Source organism: Nilaparvata lugens, chromosome 4 (assembly GCF_014356525.2).
Source record: "Nilaparvata lugens isolate BPH chromosome 4, ASM1435652v1, whole genome shotgun sequence".
NCBI lineage: Eukaryota > Metazoa > Arthropoda > Insecta > Hemiptera > Delphacidae > Nilaparvata > Nilaparvata lugens.
Window position 1 is genome coordinate 33770163 of NC_052507.1, and position 18142 is coordinate 33788304.

Genomic DNA, 18142 nt, shown 5'->3' on the forward strand with positions numbered 1-18142 from the left:
TAATACTGAGTAGGATCAAAGACAACACTCTATCAGGATTTCTATTAATTATATTGCTGCTTCAACTTATTACTATGACCCTGTGTTTCAGTCAATACAATTCCAATGATAATTTTGAACAATTTAGATAAATCTTGAGAACGTAATATTTCTGAAGACTTGATAATCAATGCTGTATATCGATGATTTGTCCAACACATTCGGTGAAGAATGTAGTTGATTGATATTAATTTCTCTTATTACGTCAATAATGGAAAAATATGCCAATACCAGATTGGTCATGCATGAAGATAGGGTTATGAATAAAAGGTACACCATTTAACCAATAAAACCATATATTACTCAGAGATTCAACGAGCAATAATAAAACATGAAACAATATTAATATGAGAATATATGAAAAAAAATATCACAGTACTAATAAAGTTTGAATTGTCAATCACATATCTTATGACATAGCAATTTATCTCCTTACTTTAATCTATTAACCTACAATCGTTCAACCCACAAACATCGTTTGTTAAGTTTTATTTTCGATTTTATCATAATAGTCATTAAAATAAATGATACAGCTGAATTTTGTAATTATCTTTAATGATGGAATCACGTCATTGCTGTCATGATGTAGAAAATATTTACATCTACCATGTCTTCGTGTTGTCTGCAAATCAGATAGCTTTTTGAATGCCGAGGCATACGTGGAACGCGTCCACAAGGACGTATAGTGAATGCCGAGGCATGTGTCCATATGATTGTGTCCATATAATAGCCGCAAGGTTAGTAGCCGCATATCTCACCCGAGGAGCTGACGGACGGATATTGCCTCTCCGAGGCATGCTCGTGAGGCTTGCCTCAGACCAATCCGCGCCCGACCGCCCGCCAATACTGGACATAATTTGTGTTTACTATTAAATTCACTGTTGAGGTTAAGTCTCAAGTGTTGACGTCACGAGCTCACGAGTCAGTTAAGTGAGGCTGACAAGAGTGATTTTATTATTATTTTTTTGATAATTTGATTTCACATAGCATTTCAGTGAAATTTGTTCACAATACTTTTCTGTTGCTAGAAAAGTAATGCACAATCTATGAACTCTGCTATAAGGGGTTAAGCTACGTACTGTCGCTCTTTACTTCCACAAAAACCTCTTGGAAGATACAGTGGGCCTGAGTATTGTTTATCTGCTCTTATGAATATGAAGGAGAGTATAATTATCGCGGTAAAAAATCGTCCAGCACTATGGGACCGAAAGCATAGGAACCATCATAACCGTCACTTTTTGATCAGAGAATGGAAGGCTGTAGCAGCTGAATTAAACGTTCCTGGTAGAGGTTAGTATACATTTTTTAACCCTAGAAAGCTAATCAGAAATTACATTCCAGGCAGAAATTATCTGCTACTCGGAAAACGTCCACATTCCGGACATTTTCTAGGTTGGAAAGATTCAGTTTTATCTATGTGTACTGCATATAAAAAAGTGTAAATAAAAACAGCTGATTCATTGAATCTCTCACTCCAACTCCCAACCTCACACCCCGAGAGTTCAAATCCATAAAAGACCTTCGCTCTGACTCCAGTATTTTCATCACCAAAACTGACAAAAGCTCAACTGTAGTCTTACTGAACACCACAGATTACATCAATGAAGCCAACCGACAACTCATCAACCCTGAACAGTATCAACTCCTGCCTTCTGACCCTACTCCACAAATCCAAAAGAAAGTCTTCAAATTTCTGATGCAATACGGTCCATATAAAGGCCTCTCAGACTCTGACATCAACATCCTTTTGCCAGACTCTCCCAACACACCACACTTCTATCTTAGTCCAAAAATTCTTAAAGAAGGCAATCCTGGTCGTCCCATTGTTTCAAGCATAAATAGCCCAACTGAACGAATCTCTGCCCTTGTTGATTTCCACCTCCAAACCATTGTTGCCCCATTGTAGGCATGGAAAGTCAATTGTAGCAGCAGAGACCACAGATTACGCGGTGCAGACAGATGGAGAGAAATGGGTACAGATTCAGGGGACATTATGGGGTATTTATTGGGCGGTTACAAACGGGATATTCATGATTTGAGTGGGTTATGAATAAGGAAAGGTGTAGCTTATGAATTGATAGAAAAGAGGAGATTTACAATAAGAAATCAAAAAAGAATTAGACTAAAATTGGAGAAAGGAATTATTGTAGAATTGAACTTGAATGAAATTTATTTTTCATTTTTATTGAACATTTGATATAATTATATTTGATTGCTGTGGAATTTATTATATGATGAAATTTATTTCAATTTAATTAAACAGTTGGTGTAGGGTTGATAGCTATGGTACTATTGCTGTCTGTTGAGACCAGGACTGGAAGCAGCTCCAAGCACCCAAATAAAAGCCAATTCTTTCATCTTGACATCTATGGAGGGGGCTGTGGGAGGGAGGGTGGCAAGGACTTCGACTTTGAAGTTTTGGTCAAAGTTCTTGTTGTGCTCAGAGCCATGGGTAGGGATGGGTAGGGAAGTATTATTTTTAAAGGAAGCCCTGTGATTGTTGATTCGGTGGTTTAGGGCAGTGGTGGTTTCACCTATGTTGAAGGCAGGACAGAAGTTGCAGGAAAGGAGGTAGATGCAATTTTTTGAGATGCAATTACTGGAATGATGGATTTGGTGGGTGTATTTGGTGTTAGGACTGGTAAAGGAGATGGAAGATCAGTGATAGGACAGGTTTTACAGTGGTGGTTTGTAAGGTAGGGTACCAGGTGGAGTTGGGATTTCATCAGAGGTGAGTGATTTGTTTTTACTGAAAATTTTCTTCAGGTTGGGAGTTTTCTTATAAATGAGGATGGGTGGTTGCTGGAAAAGGTGTTTCGTAGAGGGATTGGAGGAGACGACATTGAACAGATCTTTAAGGACAGGTTTGAGGTTTTCAATTCCAGGGAAGTAGGTGGTACAGAGCTTTGGAGATTGTGGGATTTGGGATTTTTTTGTGGTGTGATTAGTGCCAGTTTTGGAGCTGATTTGTTTCTGTAACAACCTTTCAGGATAGTTTCATTTCAGGAGGAGTTAGTGGAGTTTTTTGAGGTACTGGTCAAGATGGTGGGGATCACTGCAAATTTTTTGGCCTCAGATTGAAAGGGAACACGGGAGGGATCTTTTGATGTGGTAGGGATGGCAACTCTCAAAGTGTAGGAACCGTTGAGTGTGGGTGGATTTGGTGAAAGTATTGGTGGATAAGGTAATAGAGTTGGAAAGGATTACATTGACATCTAGGAAGTTGATGGAGGATTCAGAAATATTCCAGGTGAAGGAGACAGAGTAGTTGGAGTTGAGTTGATTGAGGAAGTGGGAGAGGGTATCATGTCCATGAGGCCATATGAGGAATATGTCGTCAATGAAACAGAGCCATATCAGGGGGGATAGGGTTTGTTTGGAAAGGAAATCCTGTTCAAGGAGGCCCATGAATAGGTTTGCATAGGATGGTGCCATCCTGGTGCCCATGGCTGTACCCTGTGTTTGAAGATAACCCAGTTTAAACCTTGCAGTTTGGCAAGGTTTACTATGAAAGTGGTTGAAGTGGTGAAGGGTGTGGGTCAAGGGATTTTAAGCCTTCAGAATGGGGGATGGAAGTGTAGAGGAAGGCTACAACAATGGTAGAAAGGAGGAGTTGTTGGTCAGTTGGAAGGGTTGTGTTTCTTAGGATATCTATGAAGTGGAAGGAGTCTCTGATATGAGAGGGTAGGGAGGCAACAATGGGTTGTAGGTGGAAATCAACAAGGGCAGAGATTCGTTCAGTTGGGCTATTTATGCTTGCAACGATGGGACGACCAAGATTGCCTTCTTTATGAATTTTTGGAAGAAGATAGGAGTGTGGTGTGTTAGGAGAGTCTGGCAAAAGGATGTCTATGTCTGAGTCTGAGAGGCCTTCAGATGGACCATATTGCATTAGAAAGTATCGTAATTGCATCTTAAAATAATACTTCCCTACCCATCCCTACCCATGGCTCTGAGCACAACAAGAACTTTGACCAAAACTTCAAAGTCGAAGTCCTTGCCACCCTCCCTCCCACAGCCCCCTCCATAGATGTCAAGATGAAAGAATTGGCTTTTATTTGGGTGCTTGGAACTGCTTCCAGTCCTGGTCTCAACAGACAGCAATAGTACCATAGCTATCAACTCTACACCAACTGTTTAATTAAATTGAAATAAATTTCATCATATCATAATAAATTCCACAGCAATCAAATATATATCAAATGTTCAATAAAAATGAAAAATAAATTTCATTCAAGTTCAATTCTACAATAATTCCTTTCTCCAATTTTAGTCTAATTCTTTTTTGATTTCTTATTGTAAATCTCCTCTTTTCTATCAATTCATAAGCTACACCTTTCCTTATTCATAACCCACTTAAATCATGAATATCCCGTTTGTAACCGCCCAATAAATACCCCATAATGTCCCCTGAATCTGCACCAATTTCTCTCCATCCGTCTGCACCGCATAATCTGTGGTCTCTGCTGCTACAATTGACTCTCCATGTGTACTCTATGGTCACGACCGTTTGATTTCAAACTGTACCCACTCACTGCTTGGTTGAGGAAGGAAACTCAGTTTCTGAAAATTTCCATTTCTAATTTAAGTTTTTAAGTGTTTTCAATCTATTTATGTCTTGTGTCTCCTGTTTTAATTTATATTTCAAACTTTAAAGTGTCTTCTGTTATGTGCTATATTTATATATATATATATATATATGAATGATAATAATTGTTTATTAGGCACTTCTAAAAGCAAAACTGGAAGGTCATAGCTCTAGCAAATCTGAGGTAATCTGAATATCAGGAAATTGTCCAAGTATTTTTATTTTTTATTCTGATCTGTCTAAATAACCTAAAAGATTATGTTTAATTATGTTTTAATGTTGGATGTTGAATCTATACTTTTTTACACTTTCAAATGATAATAAGATGATATTATTATTAATGTTTTGATTCCCAAATAATAAACACAAGTAATGTAAATTTTTTTGATCAGCTGTTTTATCACACAAATTTGGCCAATTTGAATGTCAATGTCAACAATGCTTGTTGTCATCGACTGTGGGAGTTTAGGTTAGAAGTTCTATGCTTCTCTGAAAATCGAATATGAATAGTTTATAATTATATCTTATCTGTAATTCATTTATCCAAATAAAATGATAGTATCTTATTGCAGAATACTTTATTCAATTCTAGAATCATAAACGGATTCTGTTTCATAAACTATTTGTAAAAGCGTTCAGCACCAAGGATATTGCCCAAGTAGTACCAAAATCATCCACCAGGTTCTGTGATAAATGCAGTTCTATGAGGTTAGAGGTTAGATTCTATTATACTCTGAAAATTGGATTTTAATAGTTTATAATATCTTATTTGTATCTCATTCATCCAAATAAAATGATAGTATCTTATTGCAGAATACATTATTCAATTCTAGAAGCATAAACTGATAATGTTTCATAAACTATTCTGTAAACACGTTTTCGCCACACTTGGATGTAATGAGCTGGTTTACGTGCGTCATATGGAGGCCGAAAGTGATTGTTTTCCGACCAGGCCGGTAAAACTTTACGGCCCTAGGGCTGTAAAATGACCTTGAATAACAGCTGATTGTGTCCAATCTCACAAAAATCATAGAGAGATAATCTCATAATGACTGTAATAATCTATATAATTATGTATCGTGAATCGCAGTATTATGTCTATAATAATATATTTTATAAATTACTGTTTCATAATTTAATATTTATTATTGTGTTTTTGATATCAAACAATAGAATACAATGATATATCTCCATAGCCTCAACAATATAATGTTGGCTACATTGTCCATTGTCAGAAAGGTATGTATCGCAAGTATTTAAAAGTGAAGAATCGAATTTGAATTCAAAGTACAATAATTGTATCAATATTTAAAAGTGAGGTAGAGTAATAATTGTTTCTTTTTTTATTATCGAATTCCACTTCTTAATGCAATACAATCAACAATAATAATAAGCAAATACAGCACAGATCTGAAGTTTAAGTTAAGCCTACTGGTGAAACTCAGCCTTGACTGAAAAATTCCTAGTAATTTTTCCGTTATTCATTATTAAAACTTTTAGATAATTTTTCTTCAATATTAAACCATATAGAGAAAACATTAGGCCCACTCAAGATTGAATCTTCGAATGTTTTCTCTATGATTTAACTATTTTCAGAGCAATATTTTGTTGTGAAAATGCCAGCAAACCGGCTTCAAATTTGCGCTATACTCTATTATTATTATAGTAGCCTACATAGCCTACGTTATCTGACTTAATTCAGAGTGAAAATTTTATTGTGAGACAGATAATAATATTAATTTTAATAATATAAGTCATGAGCCAAAGTCTGTTGTACGGTACGCTTTTTAGGAGTGAAGTAAACTTCTTTAGAAGTCTAGTATTACAGTATTACGTGTATGCTAAGGGTTATCAGTCAGGCCCCAATGTTCAACAGTACGGAATGGCCGAGAGCGTAAAGGCGTAATACATCAGTCAGACCTCTAAGCTCAGTGAATAAAACAAACATGATCTAGGTTCGAGTCTTGGTCAATGACTTTTTTTTTGTTGATGAATTTCGACTTTTATTACCTATTTTTTATATTAGTTACTGTAATTTAAATTTCAATCAATTTTTTAGATATATTTTGAGAGACAAAACTGTGAAATATGCAATTATATTAATTTTTTCATCACATTATTTCAAAATAGTAATGAAAATTCTATTCATCCATCCATCCATGATATTGCACTGGGCGCAAAGCTCGCACCTAATATTAATAGTATAAAAATATGGTCATTATTGTAAATTATTAATTAGTAATATTGAAATTAATTGACAGTAAAAGTTGTCATAACCAAGATTCAAACTATCAAAATAGGCTGTTTGAATTTTATTTATTTTTTAATTTCTTATATATTGGGAAGTTTTTTTTGGGTGTGGCGAAAAATAGCGTTCGCACCATGGGCAAAAATGTATTTCCGGCTCTCAATCTTTTCTAGTCCTCGGCCTACGGCCTCGGACTTAAAAACCGATTTCGAGCCGGAAATATCTCATTTTCGGCCCTAGGTGCGAAATATACTATACTGGCCTGGTCAGAAAACAATCACTTTCGGCATCCATATGACACACGAAAACCAGCTCATTACATCCTAGTGGGGCGAAAACACATTTTTGCCCATGGTGTGAATACAATTTTTTGCCACACATAAAAATAAAACAGTATATTTATATATTATATAAGATTAATATTTATTGTCTATTAGGCACTTCTAAAAGCAAAACTGGAAGGTCATAGCTCTAGCAAATCTGAGGTAATCTGAATATCAGGAAATTGTCCAAGTATTTCTATTTTTCATTCTGATTTGTCTTAATAATCTGAAAGAGTATGTTTTAATGTGGGAGGTTGAGTTTTTCTTTTTTATTCTCTCAAATGACAATAAGATGATAATTATTAATATAAATGCTTTGATTCTCAAATAATAAACACAAAATGATAATGAAAAGTTTTTTGATCAGCTATTCCAGCACACTTGAAATTTGGCCAATCTGAATGTCAATGTCAACAATGCTCGTTGTTGTTGACTGTGGAAGATTAGTTTAGAAGTTCTATCCTACTCTGCAAATTGAATATGAATAGTATATAATATATCTTGTCTGTAAATCATTTATCCAAATAAAATGATAGTATCTTATTGCAGAATACTTTATTCAATTCTAGAATCATAAACTGATTCTGTTTCATAAACTATTTGTAAAAGCGTTCAGCACCAAGGATATTGCCCAAGTAGTACCAAAATCATCCACCAGGTTCTGTGATAAATGCAGTACTATGAGGTTAGAGGTTAGATTCTATTATACTCTGAAAATTGGATTTAATAGTTTATAATATCTTATTCGTATTTCATTCATCCAAATAAAATAATAGTATCTTATTGCAAAATCATCATCATCATTATTGGCACTACAGCCCATGTAGAGCCTTAGCCTTCACAACCAAATCCTTCCACCCCTCTCGATATTCTGCTGTTCTTCTCCATCTTCGCAAATCCTCTTCCACATCGTCAACCCACCACTTTCTTGGTCTTCCTTGTAGTCTTCTTCCTCCGGGTTTGCCTTCCAGCACCATTCTTGGCACCCTCCCTTCCGGCATTCTGCACTCATGACCAGCCCATCTCAGCCTCATACTTTTCACAGCAGATAAAATACTGGTCTCTTCGAACAATCTTCCTAGTTCCTCATTTGTTCTTATCCTCCATATTTCATTTTCCTTGATTGCTCCAAAAATTCTTCTTAAAATCTTTCTTTCCCATCTCTGAAGCAGACCTTCTTCTCATGTAGTCAATGTCCAAGCTTCAGCCCCATATGTCACTATTGGTCTTAAAACTGTTGTTTAAATTTTTATTTTGCCTTTTTTTGACACATTCATGGACTTCAGGATATTCTGCAGGGTGAAATACACCCTATTTCCGGACATTATCCTAGCATCCACTTCTTCCACTACATTATTCTCTTCCGTTATTAGGGTGCTCAAATACTTGAATGATTTCACTTTCTCAAAGGTTCTACCTGATAACTGTATCTGTGTTCCATCATTCACTGGCCTCCTGAACATAACCATCACTTTAGTTTTCTGCATATTAATTTTCAGGCCTACTTCTCTTGCCTCATGTTCCAGCTTTTCATAGATCTCTGTCAGTTCCCTCCTGTTTCTTGCTAGTATGGTCACATCATCTGCATAAGCCATTATTTGGCACATCCAGTTGAAGAGTGTGCCCCTGGGGTTGTTGGTGGTCACCTTTCTGATAATATTTTCCAGCACTGCATTGAATAACATGGTTGACAGCACATCTCCTTGCCTCAGTCCCCTTCTTACCTCAAAATCATCTGTAACACTTCCATCAATCTTGACCACAGCTCTGCTTCCTTCCATTGTCATACTTATGAGATGGATCAGCTTTGTGGGGACATTTAACTCCCTAACTGCCTCATACACTTTCACCCTACTGATAGTGTCATATGCCTGTTGGAAATCAATATATATCTGTTGCACGTTGACATCAAACTCATAACATTTTTCCAGAATTTGCCTGATTGTGAAGATATGGTCAACTGTTGATCTTCCTGGCCGGTAACCACATTGATACTCTCCAATATTACATTCTATCAATGGTGTCATCCTTCTTGCTAGAGCCAACAACTTCCCTTGCAGCTCCAATCACACTTTCCTTCAGAATACTCCATTTTCCCTCTACTCCCTCAGTGTTCCATGCATCCTCTTTCTGTTCCAGATAGTTCTTCAAGCATTCCTCATATCTGTGTGACACCACCTCTTCTTTCAGTTTTGCCACATCAAAACGAGCTTACGTTTTTGCTCTCTTGTTGTTTGTCACTGCAATATGCTGTCTACAACCAATCCTGACCATATAGTGGTCTGAGTTTATATCAGTCCCTCTACAGCTTTCCACATTTATCATATCAGTACAGTGTCTTTTATCGATCAAAATATGATCTATTTGATTTGATGTGACCCCGTCCGGTGAATACCAGGTAGCTTTTTTGATGTTTTTTTGCTGTTTCTGGGTGCTACTTACAATCATATTCTTTCTTACGGCAAGATCTATCACTCGCCTTCCATTAGAATTACTTTCACTGTGTAAGCTCTCTTTCCCTATCACACTCTGAAATCTCTCTTCTCTACCTATTTTTGCGTTCAGGTCTCCCAGGAGGATTTTCACATCATGATGCGCTATTTTGTCAACTACTTCCTCCAACTTCTCATAGAATCTCTCCTTCTCCTCTTCATCTACATCCTCTGTTGGAGCATAAACACATACTAATGCGATGTTGAAGAATTGAGATCTTAATCTTAGAGTGCTGATTCTCTCATTCACTGGTTTGAAACCGATTACTGCTTCTTTCCTTTTCCTATTGACCAGAAATCCAGTACCAGCCATTCCTCTTCCATCATTACTACCACTAAAGAACACGGTCCAGTCTCCACTCTCCAAAATTCCGTTCCCTGGCCATCTCATCTCCTGAATTGCAGCGATTTCAACCCTGTAAAGTTCCAACTGTCATTTCAATGCATGTAGTGCTCCTGGTCTTTTAAGAGTTCTAACGTTCCATGTTGCTAAAATCAAATCCATATCCTTTTTCCTTTTGGTGCATTTTCCTTTTCTTTTGTTTCCGTTCTCATCTGATCCAATCTGAGGCTGTGTTGTGTTATTCTCAACGTGTGATTTTTTTTCCAGGGAGGGGTTGTTGGCCCCTTGCCAAACCCCCAACCTGGAGGACCAGGTAATTTTTTCGGGATTTCTTCCCTAGCCTTTGACAAACCAATGCCAAACTACAAGGCAGCAGTCAATTTCCTGTTAGGGTTTTCTTCCCTTAGCCTTTGAAGTTCCATTGAACTCCATCTGCAAGGCAGCAGTTTTGTTGCTGGTTTTGGTCCACCCCGGGTATTTGATTTCCTCGGTACCCCCTATATCTAGGAGGCATCCCCCTATCCGCCACCTGGGGAGGCACCCCCTAAGGGGACCAGAGAATCCCGGGCTTATTACAAAATACATTATTCAATTCTAGAAGCATAAACTGATTCCGTTTCATAAACTATTTTGTAAACACGTTTACATATCAAATCAGAATCAGCTGACTTCAAGGTTATTTTACAGCACTCGGGCTGTAAAAATTTTACTGGCCTGGTCAGAAAACAATCACTTTTGGCATCCATATGACACACGAAAACCAGCTCATTACATCCTAGTGGGGCGAAAACACATTTTTGCCCATGGTGTGAATACAATTTTTTGCCACACAGAAAAATAAAACTATATTTATATATAACACTTAACAGAAAACACTTTAAAGTTTTATAATATAAATATAAACATGATACACACGACACGGATAGATTAAAAACACTTAAAAACTTACATTTAAACGAGAATCAACCAGGTTGATTGACAAAGGGGGCCCAGCTCCCCGAAAATTCTCGTTTAAATGTAAGTTTTTAAGTGTTTTTAATCTATCCGTGTCGTGTGTATCCTGTTTATATTTATATTACATATAAATAAATTATATATCTATAAATTAAAACAGGAGACTCGATATAAATAGATTGAAAACACTTAAAAACTTACATTAGAAATGGGGGGAAATTTTCGTAGACTGAGTCTCCTCTCTCAACTGAGAGCAGACTCGGTTGAGAAAGGAGACTCAGTCTCCAAAAATTTCCCCCCATTTCTAATGTAAGTTTTTAAGTATTTTCAATCTATTTATATCGTGTCTCCTGTTTCAATTTATATTTATTACAAACTTTGAAGTGTCTACTGTTATGTGCTATATATATATATATATATATATATATATATATATATATATATATATATATATTGCCTATTAGGCACTTCTAAAAGCAAAACTGGAAGGTCATAGCTCTAGCAAATCTGAGGTAATCTGAATATCAGGAAATTGTCCAAGTATTTCTATTTTTTCTGATTTGTCTTAATAACCTAAAATATTATGTTTTAATGCGGGAGGTTGAGTTTATACTTTTTTATTCTTCCAAATGACAATAAGATGATAATTATTATTATAAATGCTTTGATTCTTGAATAATAAACACAAAATAATAATGAAAAGTTTTTTGATCAGCTGTTCTAGCACACTTGAAATTTGGCCAATCTGAATGTCAATGTCAACAATGCTTGTTGTCATCAAGAGAATCACATGCTCTATAAGCTGAGTTGCCTTAAACCCATCTTGCATGACTGTTTATTATCGAAAAACTGTCAAGACTGTGAAAATTAGGAAAATATCACAAATTACTTGATTTTTTGAATCAAAAATATCTTACCTCGCGATTATATTCTTACAAAATTCATTTACCTCTTATGAAAGAGGAGATTCTGTTCTTCGAATCAAGACCAAGTACCATTTTTTATCATTTCTGGTTACCGAGGTACAAAGTTTTGAATATAGAAATTGGCCATTTTTCAGTGTATAGGGTCTGTGTAGTTTGGGTTTGTGTGTTTCTGTGTAGTCATAGGGGCTAAAATACTCTAAAAGTGGATTTTCTTATTCTCCATCAAATTTTAATTAAGATACATGATTTTGAACCGCCTTGACGAGCTGAGAAGAATGAGCTGTAGTACGAGGAGATCCTTATGACGAATCCCCCACTAGGAAATACTGAAATTAAATGTTTCTAACGGGTGATTCTCATAGGAAATAACCTTCTCCTCATAGGAAAAGTCCGAAATTTTGGGGGTTTTGGGGGTGAAGCCGCCCTCTGGCGTGTCAGCAAATTTCAGATTCGAATTCAGCGCCCCAAAATACATATAGAACCATTGAGAAAAATTCTTTCGGGGCTGTTTCCTGAAAAACGACCATTTGACTAGACTATTAGATCATTCCAAATTTGAAGAGAGATAAACTCTTTGAACTTTTATGATACATTCCTCACGGTATTGTTGATTAAATAAATAAAAAACTTCTCAAAATATCAGTTTGTGAGAAAGTATTCAATTTGTAAAAAAAATTGACTCAGAATAACTTAATTTTGAGTCATTTTTTAAAAGTTGAATAACTTTGAGGATTAATATTCTTAGAAAATTTTATTCTTGAGAATATGTTGTTAAATTAGAAATTTGAGAGAGTTGCAATTTTACACATTTTGGCAACTTTGTAAATTCTTTGGATGGAGGGCCATGTCTACACTCATTTTCTACAAACTATAGACTTTCATATCTCAAAAAGTAATAATTAGAAGAATGTTTTTCATGTGAAATGTTTCAATTTTGATTAGTATCCAATCGGAAAAAAATTGAAAAATATCTCCAGTGAAAAGATTTTTCTAGCATGTTGCACAGTAGTCCAGTCATTATACAAGGTGGGTGAAATGTCCAAGAACGGCTCTCATAAAAAATGTGATTTTAAGGTGAGTGTGATTGAGGATCCTATTCAAATTAAAAATACTACTTTACTGTGACTTCAAAAGTCTGGTCCGCCATCTTGGATCTGCCATTTTGAAGGGAACTAAATTTTTTTCAATATGGAATTTCAAGACAAAATTAATGGCAAAAACCTCACATCAATATCACAAACCATTTCGAAGATATTCACATTATTAATCAATACGGGATTGTCTTGATTCAACCAGGTTTCTTTTACACCAGGTCCTATTCTACAATGAAGCGGAAAACCTGGTCTACACGCACACCTCGGCTAAACGTGAGGGAATGATTTCATTAACACAGTAGTTCAATTACACCAGGTGGTCTAAACGAAACCTGGTCTGGTATGACAACCTTTAGTCCAGTCAAATGGTCGTTTTTCAGGAAACAGCCCTGAAAGAATTTTTCTTGATGGTTCTATATGTACTTTGGGGCGCTGAATTCGAATCCGAAATTTGCTGACACACCAGAGGGTGGCTTCACCTCCAAAACCCCCCAAAATTTCGGACTTTTTTCGAATTTCTCATTCAATCTCGAAAACCTTGAATTTCTCAAGAAAAATCATTCCTGACAAAATTAAAGAAAAAAGAATTTCCAATAAATTGAGTGGTCGGGCAGGACTCTACCGTTTTTTGTTCCCGAGCTACGAATTTTCAAAAAAAAGGTATTTTCTAAGGGTTTTTCAAAATTAAGCAAACTTACCAATTTCAACCTATACAACTTGGATATTTTACTAGTAATTTTGAAAAACCACACATCACGTGAAAGAGCAATTAATTCTGAACAGGATAACTTAGGATATTTCAAATTTAGTAGAGGGGGAGGGGGGGGACACCCTAAAATAGAAAACAAATTATTCAGTGAAAATACAAATTTTTCATTATAATACTTTTTCAAGGCCTCCCTAATAAAAAACCATATTTCGGCTGAAATCATCAGAAGAGGGTTATTTTCTATGAGAATCACCCGTTAGATACACTTAATTCCATAGATAATCAATCCCCCTTCCCCACCAATTGAGCATATTGTAAAATGTTTTTTTTTCTCTCTTCCAGATAAATTTGTGAAGATAGCTTGGAAAAACCTACGACAAGAGTTTTATAAACAATTGAATAAATCTACCAGGTCTGGTGATGAATCATCTTGGCAATTTTTTAATGATTTACTATTCCTCAAGGATCAATTCTTACCGAGGCGATCAATTGAAAACTTGTCTCCTTTGCCAGATGATGCTTATACTGAAGTCAATGAACCCATGGATAGTTTACTTGAGGTAGATAGTTCATCTGAAATCAATGATGCAACAATGGATAGCACAATGTCACCCGATGTAAGTGACAATTCTTTGCCTGTGGAGGAGTATACCAGAACAGGGTTCAAAAGAAGGATTACAACTCAAGCCAGAATTGGTCAGGAATTAGTAAACCTAGAAAAGGAAAAACTTGAGCTAAAAATAAACAAGATAGATGGAATAAACAAGAATGATGAGGATGTGGGGTTTTTTAACTCTCTATTACCACATGTAAAAACGTTGGGCCCTAGAAAAAAGATGATGTTCAGGATGAAAGTACAAGAGTTATTATTTGATATGGCTTATTCAGCAGAGCATGAATCATCGTACAACAACCATCCCACAAGCTCTGCAATGAGTCACCGGTATGACAGTCTTTAGTACTATCAGAGATTATAGATATTACTATTACTATTACCCTCATTCAAACCAGCTCATTCTCCCACTTTTTCATTAATCCTAAACTTTCATTCAATTTTTTCCTCTTTCTCATCTCTCTTATTCTTTTCCTTATTTCATTCTGTCCTCTCTCTCTTTGTTCAATCTAGTAATAATTTAACGTTGTATTGGAGGGTTGAGTGTAAGAGAGGGCCGGCTGCGCCCTAACTCCGCCCTCCTAGGTAAAAATAAAGGCAGCTTTTCTATTCTATTCTATTCTTTTTCATAACATTATCTCTATTATCTACTTTACAATTATGTTATTCTAATTATATTTTTACATTTCACAGTTAACTGTTGTTATTTGCAATAATCATATTATGTTTATTTATTTTCTATTGTACTGTTGTTCAAGGTCAAGCATTACTACAATCCTGATGTAATCAATGAAATTCATCTCACTCACTAATTGATTGACTGACTGAAGGTCACTCAAAGTTAATCCTGTGGCAAACTTCCCCAAAGCTGGGGAAGCCTTGGGTTATGTCAATACCTACTATTACTTAATAAGTAATAGTAGGTATTGGTTAGATTGGGCCACTGAGTGACCTCCAGCAACCTCTAGTGACCACTGGGTGAACATTTATGACGTGACGTTATTACTTGTGATGTATCACATACCTGTTGAAACAGGAAAACTTACCCGCACCACTTTGCTCTGTCCGGTGTAAAACAGTTTGCTAACAATGGAATGTAGTCAGTCTACTTCAACAACTTGTCAAACAGTGAGCTATGTCTGTAAGATGCAGTGCTAGAACTTGACTGCTTCAACATGTTGTCAAAAAGTGAGCTATGTATGCAAGATGCAGTGATATAGAGCTAGGAGGAACTACATAATCATGGTATTATCTTGTTGAGAGACTTTTTCAAATACCTAGGAAATTTGGATTTATGTGCAGATCACGAGTTTTACATTTGTGTTTGCTCCAGACTGGGGATAAGCAAAAGGCAGTTGTTGATGCAGAATGAATGACAGTGCTCTCTAAAGAAAAGGCAATATTTACAATCCATTGGAAAATACTGCTGTCAGTAATGGATGCATACAGCAGTTCCTGACTAACTTATTCACATACACTATGAAGAATATCAAGGATGGAATCAGCAGTATTGTCCGCCTGGACTTCCAGTCAAGTTCAGAGTGCTGTCGATGACTCTTGAATGCTGTTTAAGTATTTTTCAAGCTGGGACACAGCATGCCGCCATTGTGTATCTTCAACAGGTGCCCAACTGGAGGAAGAAGGATGTGAAAATTGTGATTAACTTTCTCGACCAACAACAATGCTATTGGTGACATTGGTGCGAATTCAAATGTGGTCTCCAAGATCTGACTCTGCTAGGATTGTGCAGAGAGAGATTCATGGGATTTTCAATGATTGAGGGTACTGATCGAGTTACGAGATTCAGGGTTGAGGATGGAGAGTCGGGTGATCTGGCTTTTGAAATAACCATTTACAAAGCTGTTTCCAGAATCATGCCCATGCCTTAAAAATCATATGATGAATTTGATTAGCAGAGTTCGTGAACGGGAGGAGGAGCAGTCAGCTGAGAGGTATTATATGAACAATGATTACAGAAGAGGAGAAAGGCTGCTTCATCTGTTTATTCTTTTCAATAATTGAAATTTTTCAATAAATACTATGTACTTACACTTTTTTCGTTATTATTCACCAACTTCCTTATTGCTTAGCTATAAGTACATTATGACATCCTGTACACATACATATTATTGCATACAGACCTGTTGAAACAGTAAAACTGTCTTGGTGGATTGAGACACAGTTGTTTTATTGAGAGAGTTATTTCAATTTTCAGCGAAAGACATCTATTGTGATTTAATGGTTTACAAACCTACACCTTAGTAACATACATACTCTTGATCTACCTGCATACATTCCCTTAACCTACCTACCTACCTACATTCCCTTAACCTACCTACATACAATGGATATTCGAACCCAGGTCTTCAAGAATGGAAAGCAGAAGCGCTAACCACTTCATCACAATGGATGATATTTACTTGTTTTTTATAGTTCAACTACTATAGTATATCTAAAAAGTATAGGAGATAATTAGACTCTAGAGTGGCCTGCAAGTGAGCAATGAGTGCCACTGAGTGTGCCATACGTTGGAGACCCCACGTATGATCAAACAGATACTGTTGGGATGGATTTGGATGCTGATAAATACTTGTGGGGTGGTCATTGGTCATGATGCCTATATTGGAAGAATAGCAAGAATGGAATAGAATTAAGTTTATTCCTTTAGGTATACACAATATGAAATTGGAAATGTCGAGCATAAATTAAATTAAGATCTTAACAAATAATAATGTCAGTTCCTTAAATTCTATGCACTATTATACAAATATTGCTTTCAAGTCCAATGTCAACAGCAAACAAAAATATATATTTAGAAATAATTGTTAAATAATATTCCCCCATCCATATTAAAATATTCAGCTAGTGAATAAAGAGGATTTTCCGTTGGAAGCTTTTTCAATAAAAATAAAATGAAGAAATCAATTTTGAAAAAGTCTGAACTCTCTTAAGTCTGCGGTATATGGTAGGCTACATCAATATGTTGCCTATTCCTTGTATTATAATGGTGAATATTCTCCCTACATATGAACAAATTTATATTTTTTGTTGCATTCACAGCTAACATGAAAACAAACAAGCTCCAAGTAGTCAGCATCGGAAATAGTTCTTAGTGCCTTCTTTTGAAGCTGCAGGATTTTATGAGTATCAGGAGCACAGCCCCATAGAGAGAGACCAAACCAAAAAGTACTCTGAAATAAAGCAAAGTATGTCATTCTAAGTAAACATCTCTTCTCTCAAAGTTTTAATGTCAGAATCTGTCGAGAGCATGGATGTGTTGTCTGCATAACACACTATTCTTGAATCAGTGCTGAAACCTATATATTTTAACTAAATATAGCACTACTGGGATATCGGGGATGATATTCTACATCCAATTCTGACGTTGAAATGCAAATTTGAGAAAGTTGCAATTTTAAATGATTTGGCAACCTTTCAATTTCTTCAGATGGAGGGCCAAGTCGAAACTTATTTTACACAGACTATAGTATAGTGGTGAGCTAGAGAACTAGCGAAAATAGAAAACCATGTACTACAGCCAAAATACAAATTTTCCATCATAATAACTTTCTATCAGAAACACTCGTTAGATGCACTAAATTTCAGAATTTCCTAGTGGGGAGGTGCTTATAAGGACACTTCAAGAATCAAAATTGCAAACACTCATAACTTTCGACACAATGCTTGGATCTTCATGAATGTACCCCGGTATCTTAAGGTGCGTACAGACTTTCGCTCTGCTCCGCAACCAAACGTCACTCCAGCAGAGCAATTGATGATCGACCGGGGAGCAACAGTGGTTCGACCGGGGAA

At 36.1% G+C, this 18142-nt stretch overlaps 1 protein-coding gene across 2 annotated transcripts; it reads left to right on the plus strand.

Moving 5' to 3' along the window:
• Positions 1-903: 903 nt before the first annotated feature.
• On the plus strand, positions 904-16380 carry LOC120350795 (transcription factor Adf-1-like). Of its 2 annotated transcripts, none has more exons than XM_039425646.1 (3): positions 904-1329; positions 14059-14659; positions 16246-16380. In XM_039425646.1, the coding sequence occupies exons 1-3, from the start codon at positions 1188-1190 to the stop codon at positions 16349-16351; spliced, it is 849 nt and encodes a 282-aa protein (XP_039281580.1). In that variant the 5' UTR covers positions 904-1187; the 3' UTR covers positions 16352-16380. The 2 variants fall into 2 exon arrangements, with proteins under 2 accessions (XP_039281580.1, XP_039281581.1); XM_039425647.1 differs by having other exon boundaries at positions 905-1329; positions 15088-16380.
• The last annotated feature ends 1762 nt before the right edge of the window (positions 16381-18142 follow it).

Coding starts and splice junctions, on each gene's coding strand:
- LOC120350795 (XM_039425646.1), top strand. CDS start 1,188: ATGAATATGAAGGAGAGTATAATTATCGCGGTAAAAAATCGTCCAGCA. Junction 1,330..14,058: donor ATTAAACGTTCCTGGTAGAG/GTTAGTATACAT, acceptor TCTCTCTTCCAG/ATAAATTTGTGAAGATAGCT. Junction 14,660..16,245: donor AGCTCTGCAATGAGTCACCG/GTATGACAGTCT, acceptor TTTGATTAGCAG/AGTTCGTGAACGGGAGGAGG.